The sequence below is a fragment of the Ovis aries genome, chromosome 1 (assembly GCF_016772045.2).
Source record: "Ovis aries strain OAR_USU_Benz2616 breed Rambouillet chromosome 1, ARS-UI_Ramb_v3.0, whole genome shotgun sequence".
Taxonomy (NCBI): Eukaryota; Metazoa; Chordata; class Mammalia; order Artiodactyla; family Bovidae; genus Ovis; species Ovis aries.
Genome location: NC_056054.1, coordinates 101,722,998 through 101,734,408, shown reverse-complemented (window position 1 = coordinate 101,734,408; position 11,411 = coordinate 101,722,998). Strand labels below are relative to the sequence as shown.

General features: G+C 51.2%; 1 protein-coding gene across 1 annotated transcript; it reads left to right on the top strand.

The window, feature by feature from the left end:
- The first annotated feature begins 235 nt into the window (after positions 1 to 235).
- On the top strand, positions 236 to 9,911 carry LINGO4 (leucine rich repeat and Ig domain containing 4). Its single transcript, XM_012181300.5, has one exon. It carries the CDS (start codon positions 2,786 to 2,788, stop codon positions 4,568 to 4,570), a length of 1,785 nt encoding a protein of 594 aa, XP_012036690.2. The 5' UTR covers positions 236 to 2,785; the 3' UTR covers positions 4,571 to 9,911.
- The last annotated feature ends 1,500 nt before the right edge of the window (positions 9,912 to 11,411 follow it).

The window sequence follows — 11,411 nt, the reverse complement described above, 5'->3', positions numbered from 1 at the left end:
CCTCTCCCTGCGCTCCCTCCCCTCCACTGCCAGCCTGTAGTGGCGACTGCTGCAGCCCTCCCTGGTTGCTTTATTTATTTATTTTGCACCAACAGGGTTGCTGCAGACTCATTCTCGCCCGGTTTAAAAGAGAGAGAGGAAAAAAAAAAAAGGAGAAATTCTCTCTGGCTCTTCTCTCTACCTCGGTCTTGGCAGCAAGCGGCCGCAGCAGCAATAGCAGCAGCGCCCGGCAGGCGGGCAGGCGGGCAGGCGGGCAGGCGGGGAGTGAGGCACACGGGGAGGTGCGGGCCGAGGGGCAGCTTGAATGGGACGGGCCCCCAGCCCTGGACAGATGCGGTGCCCAACTTGATGCCACCCTCCGGCTTCTCCGGTAAGTGCCCCCACCTCCTGTCCTGGAGCTGCAGCTGCCCTTCTCCATAACATGCTCAGAGACAAGGCCAGACCCACAAGGGCTAGAGGGTTTGTGCCCACTCTGCCCCCAGCCCACCATTGATCTTGGCCCTTTAGGACTTTAATGGGAAAAGTAAGATGTCCCAGGTGCCCCTGGGCAAAAGGACTCCAAGGAGCTCTCCCTCCATTTCCCAGGCGCTCTACTTCTGGGAAGGATTATTTTGCAGTCAGTGTGGATATTCCAGAGATCTTTCCTCCAGGAGCCCCCCTGCCCCCGGTGTAGTTCCCCATGCTTCACTCAGGTCTGCTTTAAAGAGGCTGTCCAGTATCAAATGTGTCCCTGGACTGGCACACAGAGACAAGAAGAAAGACCCCTACTTCTTGAGGGTGATGCCCCTGGACCCCAGCCCACATGAGGAGAGAAAGAAGTGGTTCTGACACCTATCTCTTCCTGCAAAGTGGCTGGGAGCCAGTCCCATACCCACGGAGCTTAGCAAAGGAAGCTTGTGATTACATTAGCTACCTTTAAAGAGAATGGGGCCGGACCTGCCAGCCCCTGGCTGGCAGGCTCTGGAGACTAAGAAGATGCTCACAAGAGTGGGAAGGGGGAAAGCTGGGTTACACGCTTCACCGCACTTTTGCTGAATGCAGGAAAGAAGGAAGAGCAGGAACTGCAGCAGTAGTGATAAAGAGCTAGCTGTCAGGTGGACTACCCAGGACAGGCACTGGGGGAGGGAGGCCAGGGATGAGGGAAGCTGGGACATTGCTCCCTGGAGAATTCTTAGCATGCCATCCATACCTGTTAGTTTGGGATAGGGAACAGAGGAGCCTGCTCAGTAGCCCCAGCTGGGCCATTCTTTCTCATGCCCAAGCCTCAGAACAGTGTCCCACGTCCCTTGCTCTTTCGGCCTCTTTCCTCTTTCCTGAACTACTGTGGTCCTCTGAAATAGCTGTAGGGTAGCCACCTGAATGATCCTTGTGGAAGGGGGGATAGCGTGGGAAATAAAGGGGGAAAAAAAATCACACTAACTCCTAAACTGTCTTTCCTAAGTCCCACCTGGGAGAAAATGGCCCATGTGGTAGAAAGCTGACCTCATAGGGCCCAGAAAGTCAGAAGTCTGAAAGGTCAAAAGTGACTGGGATCTGCCTCTAGAAAGAAACCCAGGCATCCTGCCTCCCAGGGAGCATTAATTCACTCTCGCCCTGTCTCTGCAGCCATCTCTTACCAATTCCAGTACTTCCCCTCTCTTGGGGTCCCAGTGGTCATTGAACAGGGCGGGTCCATGGCATCTTCTCTCCTCTGTCACCTCATTCAGCCGCCAGTGGTCATCACAGTCACCATCTTCCTAATTTTTCCCAGGCACCTGGCACCCAGAAACTTACTTTAAGTTGACAGACTGGGCACACAGCCTGTGCCGAGATCTCCTATGCCAGCCAAGGGCCTGCTTACTCCCACCACAGTATCTGGTCAGACACTGTCCCTCCTCACTCGTCTGGGCCTCCTTGGCTCCCAGTGTGTCTCTTGTGCCTTTCTCAGGCGGCAGAGGCCAAAGGCAACAAGAGATCTCTCTCAGACTCCCACACGGGGTTTGAATCAAAACACCACAGAGGGGCATGAGAGAAGCCTAAGTCTGAGGACCAAGCAAACAATGCTCGGCCTCTCTTGGGTCCCTTATACCCAATGTCATCTACAGAGGAGGTGGGCTGCCCTTGGGGCTCTGGTGAGGGATTCACGTGTGCCCTGCATCCTCTGCCACATTTAATGTGTAGCTTGGCTGTCATCCATAAGGCGTTCTGGGGAGATTGCCTCATGTTAGTCTGGGGCCTCGGGCCCTGGGCCAGGCTGGAGGAAGGCAGAGAGGCAGTGAGTGGAGCTTGGGGGGCCGAATTGAGGCCCACATGCTTCCCAGGCTTGGATGACTTAGTCAAGGTGAGGCCTCTCTCTGATCAGGATCCAGGGGTATGACCCCCATAAGCCTTAGACAAAGCTGTGGGCAGATGAATGAGAGAAGGGTGGGCAGAGAGGGACAGGGCAGAGACTAGGAGAGCAGCTCTCGAGAGAAGGGACCTGGGTATTTCTGGATCTCTGAGACAGAGGGTAACTCAAAAGTTACTTCCCTGCTTCTTTCTGTCCTGTTCCCATAAAATCTTCCCCACTGGGCTAGGGTTCCAAGAGCTAGTAAGCACTCGGCCTGTTACCCAGGGGTGGTGGAGGGGAGCAGAGAGTCCCCAGAGAGGAGTCTCCAGGGAGCGTACTGCACACTACCCGGCCACACTAGGACAGGTAGCTCAATCCCTCTCCTCTACGGAGGCTCAGGGAAATCCATAGTACCCATCATCTGAGCCACTTTCCAAAAAGGGCCATGTCATCCTCTGTTCCAGGAGCAAAGAGGGCATGGCTGTGGCCACAGCTCCAAAGCAAGCCTCGCCCCCATGGCCCCCCGTCTTTCTCCTGCTCCTCCTGCCGGCAATGGGAAGCAGTGGCAACTGCCCTGCTGTGTGTGACTGCACCTCCCAACCCCAGGCAGTGCTTTGCGCCCACCGACGACTGGAGGCTGTCCCGGGGGGACTCCCGCTAGACACTGAGCTCCTGGACCTGAGTGGAAACCGCCTATGGGGGCTTCAGCAGGGAATGCTGTCCCGCCTGGGCCAGCTCCGGGAACTGGACCTGAGCTACAACCAGCTGTCCACCCTGGAGCCAGGGGCCTTCCACGGCCTGCGCAGCCTACTCACCCTGAGGCTGCAGGGCAACCGGCTGCGAATCATGGGGCCTGGGGTCTTCGCGGGCCTGTCTTCCCTCACACTGCTGGACCTTCGCCTCAACCAGATCGTCCTCTTCCTTGATGGCGCTTTCAGGGAGCTAGGCAGCCTCCAGCAGCTGGAGGTTGGGGACAACCACCTGGTGTTTGTGGCTCCGGGAGCCTTTGCTGGGCTGGCCAAACTGAGCACCCTCACCCTGGAGCGCTGCAACCTCAGCACTGTGCCTGGCCCAGCCCTGGCCCGCCTTCCAGCACTGGGGGCCCTAAGGCTCCGAGAACTGGACATCGGGAGGCTGCCAGCGGGGGCGCTGCGGGGGCTGGGGCAGCTAAGGGAGCTGGAGATCCGCCACTGGCCAGCTCTGGAGGCTCTGGAGCCAGGGAGCCTGGGCGGGCTCAATCTCAGCACCCTGGCCATCACCCACTGCAACCTGAGCTCGGTGCCCTTCCAAGCACTGCACCACCTGAGCTTCCTCAGGGCCTTGGATCTTTCTCGGAACCCCATCTCAGCCATCCCAGCCCGCAGGCTCAGTTCCCTGGTGCGGCTCCAGGAGCTCCGACTGTCGGGTGCCTGCCTTACCTCCATCGCGGCCCACGCCTTCCATGGCTTGACGGCCTTCCACCTCCTGGATGTGGCAGACAACGCCCTTCAGACACTGGAGGAAACAGCCTTCCCTTCTCCAGACAAACTGGTCACCCTGAGGCTGTCAGGTAACCCCCTGACCTGCGACTGCCGCCTCCTCTGGCTGCTCAGGCTCCGCCGCCGCCTGGACTTTGGCTCCACCCCACCTGCCTGTGCTGGCCCCCAGCACGTCCAGGGGAAGAGCTTGAGGGAGTTTTCAGACATCCTACCTCCAGGGCACTTCACCTGCCGACCAGCCCTGATCCGAAAATCCGGGCCGCGCTGGGTCATGGCCGAGGAGGGGGGGCATGCCGTTTTCTCCTGCTCTGGAGATGGGGACCCAGCCCCCACTGTCTCCTGGATGAGGCCTCAGGGGGTTCGGCTGGGGAAGGCTGGGAGAGTGAGGGTCCTACAGGATGGGACGCTGGAGATCCGCTCTGTGCAACTCCGGGATAGAGGGGCCTATGTCTGTGTGGTCAGCAACGTGGCAGGGAATGACTCCCTGAGGACCTGGCTGGAAGTGATCCAAGTTGAACCACCAAATGGCACTCTCTCTGACCCCAACATCACCTCGCCAGGGATCCCAGGGCCATTCTTCTTGGACAGCAAAGGTATAGCTATGGTGCTGGCGGTTGGCTTCCTCCCCTTCCTCACCTCGGTGACCCTCTGTTTTGGCCTCATCGCCCTTTGGAGCAAAGGCAAAGGCCGGGTCAAACATCACGTGACCTTCGACTTTGTGGCACCTCGGACCTCTGGAGATAAGAACTCTGGGGGTAACCGGGTCACTGCCAAGCTCTTCTGACCTTTCCTTCCACAGTGGGGCCTCATCTAGGCCAGCTTCAGATACCACAGTGGGAGAGAACCAAGGCTGCTTGGACTGGACATTCATCCCAAACGGCCCAGATTTTCCCCACTTTCTGCCACACCACGCCAGCAGCAGATGCTGCCTCCTCATAGCCTGTCTCCTCAGGCTTTTGCAGTTTAAGGATAGCATTGTCATCTCCTCCCTGAGAGTCCCAGGAAACGGAAGGTGTAGATCCTGCAGTCAGCCCAGCCCTCCCCGCACACCACATACAAAGCAGGACCTATAACCCTCCAGTCTGCCAGCCTAAACTCCACACACACTTACACATACCCTGAATAACCAACGCCAATTGCCAACCACAGTGATAAGGCTACTTCAGGGGTGGGGCTGGAAAGTGCAACTGCTTCTTAGAGTCTGCTCCTTACCCAGGTGGTGTCCCTCTCTCCCTCCCGCTGCTCTATCCCCTCTCTAGGCACAAGGAACTAGGGCCAATGACCTCAAGCTAGAGAGAAGAGGATGTGACGGGGTACTGGGGATTGGGGGGAGGGGCACAGACTACACACTGGCACGGGGTCTGCATGAGCCCCCCACCCCCATCATATCATTAAAGCTGCTGCCACATCATTAAACCTGCTATCTAAAGGCCAAGACAGTGGCAGCCACAACTAAATGTGATGGCTCAGTTTTCTTTACTTCAGTCTTTTCCGCCCCTTCTTTCTGTCAGAATCCCGCTTCCCGCCCCTCTGCCTGCCTGTTAAGCCTGTAACAATGACCTTGCCTGAATCTAACGAGCCTGACAGCCAAAGGTCTATGCAAAGCGTTGCCGCCAAGCCTGAAAAGATCAGCACCCCCAGGCCATTTCCATGTCAGCCCTTTCCTCTGTGTGCTCCATTTCCAGAGTTGGAGGAGTCTCTGCCTTCCAAAGGATCCCTCTGCAAAAATTCCAACCCAGGACACCCAGCTCCTCCCCTTTCTTTCTCATTCTGGTTCAATCTCCCGACTGTTCCTGTTGTGCAGAGCCCTAGTGCCCTTGGTGGAAAGCAAGAGAACCTCCACAGAACGAGAATCTGCAGCTGTCAAAGGAGAGAGACCCAGAACACAACAGGACTAGGTTTGGAGGAGCAAGGTGGGAGGGGCACTGCGAGCTCTAGTGAAAAAAGTGGAGGGAAGAAGGAGCAGCAGGAACTACATGCCTTTCCGCTGTCCTTATGGAGACCCCAGATGCTGAGGTGGAGTGGGAGGAGAAGATGCTGACTGCCTCTGAGTGTGCTTCAAAGAGAGGGCAAAGCAGTGTCAGAAAAAGTGGAGATGCTGAGAGCTCAAGAGAAGTAGAAGCAGCCTCAGCATCATAGGAAGGGGAGGAGTGAAAGGAGAGGAAAGGAGCTGGGAGGAGGGACCGAGAAGTGGAGAGTCACGAGGTCCCGGGGAGCCTCTCTTTCTCCCTCCCTCTCTCTCTCTGCAGCAGCATCTGCACAGCATCCTCAGTTCCCCTCCATCTTCTGGGCCCCCACCCATGCCTCACCCAACAATCCACAAGCATCATCGGGTTCCAAGCCATTCCTGAAGTCATAGTCCTTGCTCTGGGGAGACTCTACTCATTAGAAGACCCCCAGCCCAAACTATCCCTGACAGGTGAGAGAAGCTGGTGCTGTATGAAGGCAGCCAGACTTCACCAGAAGGCAAACTCTTCAGTGGGGCCGAGGTGGGAATGTGGGGGTGGGGTGGAGAGGACGCAGAGGTGACTGTGAAACCCAGCAGTTTGGAGAGTGAGGCTGGGGAATCAGGCAATCTTGAGTACCCTGGAGCCTCCAACCCTGCCCTCCACCATGCACAGACAGCTCTCTTAGCCTTGCAGCAACCTCTCCTCTCCAGGTTGTAAGACACCAGAAAGGTTCCCCTGGGGCACGTCCCTCTTCCCCCATCTCCAAAATCTTCTACCAGCTGCTTGTTAGACTGGGACTTGGGGGATAGGTGCCAGAAGTTCTCGTTTCAATTGTGCACACTGCAAAGCAGAAAAGGGCAGAAGCAGCACTGCGGTTCTGGGAAATCTGCTCTGGGAAGCACCCCCTCCCTGAGGCAGTGTGGAACAGACGACGTGTGTCTAGATCAGGAGCTGCTGCTGCCTGCGCCCCATGGCCTCCAGAGCAGCCCAGGAGAGACAGACTGAGAGCCACTTGTGCAGTGCTGTGCTTAGTCACTCAGTCATGTCCATCTCTTTTCAACCCCAGGGACTGTAGCCCCGCAGGCTGCTATGTCCATGGGTATTCTCCAGACAAGAATACTGGAGTGGGTTGCCATGTCCTCCTCCAGGGGATCTTCCCAACCCAGGGATTGAACCCAGGTCTCCCGCATTGCAGGTGGATTCTTTACCAGTTGAGCTACCAGGGAAATCCCGTGAGTCACTTAGGTGATTTCAAATTTTCTGGTATCACATTGAAAAGAAAAAAAAAAAGCAACAGATACAATTAATTTTAAGACTATAGTTTATTTAACCCAGTGTACCCAAACTTTGATCATTTCAACATGTTATCAATATAAAAATGAGTGATGAGATATTTCACATTACTTCTTCATACTAGGCCTTTGAAACTTAGTATATCCTTTACACTTACGGCACATTCCAATTTGGTAACTAAATTTTCGCCAGAAATACCTGATCTGTATTTAGGTTTCATAAAATTCACTGTTGAAAAAATCAACTCATACATCCAAGTTGTTCCAACTATATTAAAAGTCTTCTAGGGACTTCCCTGGTAGGCCAGTGGTTAAGACTCTGTGCTTCCCCTGTAGGGGTGCATGGTTCCAATCCCTGGTTAGGGAACTAAGATTCCGCATGTAGGTGTAGCCAAAAAAAGTTTTCCATAACTAAATATTGGTTTTAACACTTAAATTAACTGAAATGAAACAAATTTTCAATCCCACTCCTCAGTCACACCAGCTATCTTTCGAGTGTTCAATAGCTACATGTAGCCAGTGGCTACTGTATTAGATAACACAGCTCCAGATGTTATAACTCTAGGTGTAGACTAGGGCCTCCCCAGCACAGGTGAGAAAACTATCCCCCCAAAAAAACACATTCAACCCAGAGGAAATGCCTGTGGGGCTCCCCCACCCCCACTACCACCCCTTGCTCTCCTGATACAGCCTTTCCAGAACACCTTCAATAAGCGACACTAATTACTGTAACAAGGTTACTGGGATGAGCACTTGTACCACAGCTTGTACCATAATCAGTAAGTCAACTGCTTACCTCACCTGTCTGGAAAGGCTGCTTTAGCTGGGGGGCTGGGGTGGTATGTGTCTGTGTGTGGACAAGTGTGTGACGACAACCAAAGACCTGGGCAAGTGGTATGTGTGTATGTGTAGGAATGTTATGGTCCACATCACAAGCAATCCAATGCCAGCTCTCCCCTGGGGTGACAGCCGTGGAGATAGAAAAGAAATAACACTTATTTTATGTCAGCGGTTATATGTAGGATTTCTAATTTAATCCTCACATCAACCCTATAAGATAGGGAATCTTGGCTGATGGAACTAAAGGTCAAGTAGATTAAGTAACATGCTCAAGTACACAGAGCTAATTAGTAAGGGAGCTGTTTCTGAACTTAGGGCTGTCTGACTCAAAAGCCAAATGCTTTCCACGACACTGTCGTACAGCTCCAGTCACTGTCTGCTCTCATTACCCGCTTCCCCAGGGTCTCTCTGCTGCAGGAACTGACCTGTGAGAAAGGTAAAATCCAGGGGACATCCTCCGCCCCACCTACTCTGACCAACTCTTAAGGAAAACTGAGGTCAGTTGTTGATCCTCACCTTCTCTCAGTAACTCTAATGCACCTGATTCAGGAAGCAGAGGATCAGTTGTTGGTTTTTAATCTTTTTTTCTCAGTCTCCTCTCCCAATGCCCTTGCCTCTGCCCCAGGGACCAGCAGAAAGAAGCAGAAATTCCAGAAATCAGATGAAATGCCTGGATGCCAGCAACATAGCCTCTTGTGATTAAAAATGGAGGCTTCAGATTTCATAGGTGCTTTTCAGAGTTCTAACCTTAACAACTTCTTAGGTTATAGAGAGGCGGCTCAGGAATTTCCAGGATGGTGGGATGATTGGTGAACTGCTTTACTCTCAAGAAGAATTCAGCTCTATTCACCTGCCTACTCCTGCTTTAGAGAACCTTCCTGAGATCATCCTGCCCAATCCTCTCTCTACCCCTCCTCTCTTTCATTTCAGACACGATCTCATCTAAGCTGAGAGAAATCTGGACCCACAGACATTCTGGCAGCACTTCCACACTCCCTATTTTGGTTCCTGAGATACTCTAATTTCCCTACGTCCTTTGCTGGGCTGTTTCCCTAATTCAAAAGAAGAGCATGCTGCAAGGCAATGATCCTTAACTTTGAGAGTTACAGACCCCTGTGAGAATACCCGGTGTACGCAATGGACAGAAATGCTTAGAGAACCTCTGCTGGGAGAAGCCTCAGGTGGCAGGAGAAAGGTGAAGGCTTAGGCTGCCTGTGCTCTCCAGGTCCATTAGAGGCAAAGAGTAAAGGCTAGGAAGGGCTATGGTGTGAAGTAGCTAATTGCATAAGTAAGAGCAAGTGATAGGACAGATCCTATAAGAAAACATACTGTTGCCTCCAGCTGCTCTGCTGCCCTCCCTGCCACCATTCTCCCTGCAGCATCCATCTCTCAGCGAGATGCAGGAGGCTTTGGGTAGGACTTTTGCTCTAAGAAGTCAGTGTGGTGGTGATACAGGCTGGAGAGTGTGTGAAATAAGGAACTCCTGAATCCTCTTCCTCCAGACTGCTTTGTAAAGGGGGATTAAGGAGGAAGACTTCGAGCTGGATGGCGGTGGCCAGAGGCTGAGGAGAGTGTCTCTCTCCTAGGACGCCTGCCACAACTCATTAATCTGACTTAAAGACAGAAGAGTAGCACTAGCATAATTTCTAATACTAAGACCCATGCTCCCAGTTGCTGCTTTCTGGTGAAGACCCTTGAGTGATGGGGCAAATCCTACAATGGGCAGAGCCACTGTGTTGGTTTCCAAAACCTCAGATGGAGCATCATTTGAATGGTTTGCATGTTGTCCAAGAAGGGAACTCTGTAAGCAGCAGGCTCTGGAATTACTGTGTTGAGAATCCTTCCCTGTCCAGCCCTCTAGCTACATTCTACTTCCCTGCTTTGCCTTGCAGAGTAGAAACAGCTGCCCACTGAATTCTGGGCCACCCACACTTTAACTAGTTTCACCTGCTGCCACCTACACCTTGTTCAGAATACTCGTCAAGGAAATAAAATGGACTCTCTAGAACTGGAGATAAGAATAAAGAAATCTCAATTCACCCAATCCCAATTTGTCCTATGTCGTCTTCTTTTTATTGTGACTTTTTTTGTTATGCAATTTTTTTTAATTTTTATGGATCTGAATTTGTCAGCATTTTCTTTGATAACTTCTAGGTTTCACATCATATTTAGAAAAGCCTCCTACTATCTAAGCTTATTTAAAAATCACCCTATGTTTTCTTTAAATACTTTTAAAATGTCCTTTTTTATATGTAAGTATTTAGTTCACCTGGAATTTATTTTGGTGTTAAGGTGTGCAATAGAGATCCAATTTTGTTTTGTGTGCTAAGTCACCTCAGTTGTGTCCAACTCATTACGGCCCTATGGACTGTAGCCCACCCAAGTTCCTCTGTCCATGGAATTCTCCAGGCAACAATACTGGAGTGGGTAACCATTCTGTTCTCTGGGGGATCGGGGGATCTTCCTGAACCCAGGGATCAACTCACACCTCTTACCTATCCTACACTGGCAGAGGGGTTCTTTGCCACTAGTGCCACCTGGGAAGCTTTTATCCTACCCTCATCAGATATCCAAAGTATATGAACAGACAATTTACAGAAAAATATAATTGCCACTTAAACATACTAAGAGATGCTCAACCTTATAAGAGAAATGAAAATTAAAATTACAGTGAGATGCCATTTACACTATCAGATTGTCAAAAATCCAAAAGTTTTATAACAGGCTGTATAAGCTTGCTGATGGCAGAGGAAACTGGTAAAACTTCTGTGGAAGGCAATTTGGCAATACTATACTTACCAAAATCCTTTTCAAATGTTGTTGGTGGAATGCAAATGAGAACAATCTTTATGGAAGAAAGAGAATTTGTGAAATTGTATATAGCCCAATTAAAAAAAAAAAAACAATACACACACTGGTCAGACTTAAATGTTTGCAGCCCTAAATGTTTACTGTACAGATATACAAGAGACAAACAAAATATACTTGGGTGTCATATAATGTTAAAGGACTGATTGACTAAACCTTAATACATGCCTCAAGCTTACTGTGAAACAACTATTAGGCAGATACATGTGTACTGCTACAGAAAGATATCAGGACCATGCAAAAAGAAATTGCAAAATAGTCATATATAACATGTTACCAACTAGATAATATATATAAATTTAATGTATGCATATTATAGAAATCTTGTGGAAAAGCCACAAGAATCTGGTAAAACCGATTGCTTCTTTAAGGATGAGAAATCTGTTCATTCCTTGGTAGAATGTACATGTATTACTTATTCAAAACACATATATTTTTAAAATTAATAAAAAACGGAAAACTGAGGCTCAATGGCATCTCCTTAGTTGACTAAACATATAATCTTGCATTTATTTTACAAACATTTACTGCATGCTTATCATGTGCCAGGCATTGTGACAGAAGCTGGTGCGCACGATTCCCACGTTACATGGAGCGCTCAACCCCTGCCCGCAGGGTGAGCCCCTAGTGCGGGGCGGGGACTGGAGGCGGGGAAGGATCCGGGCCACCTCGCGAG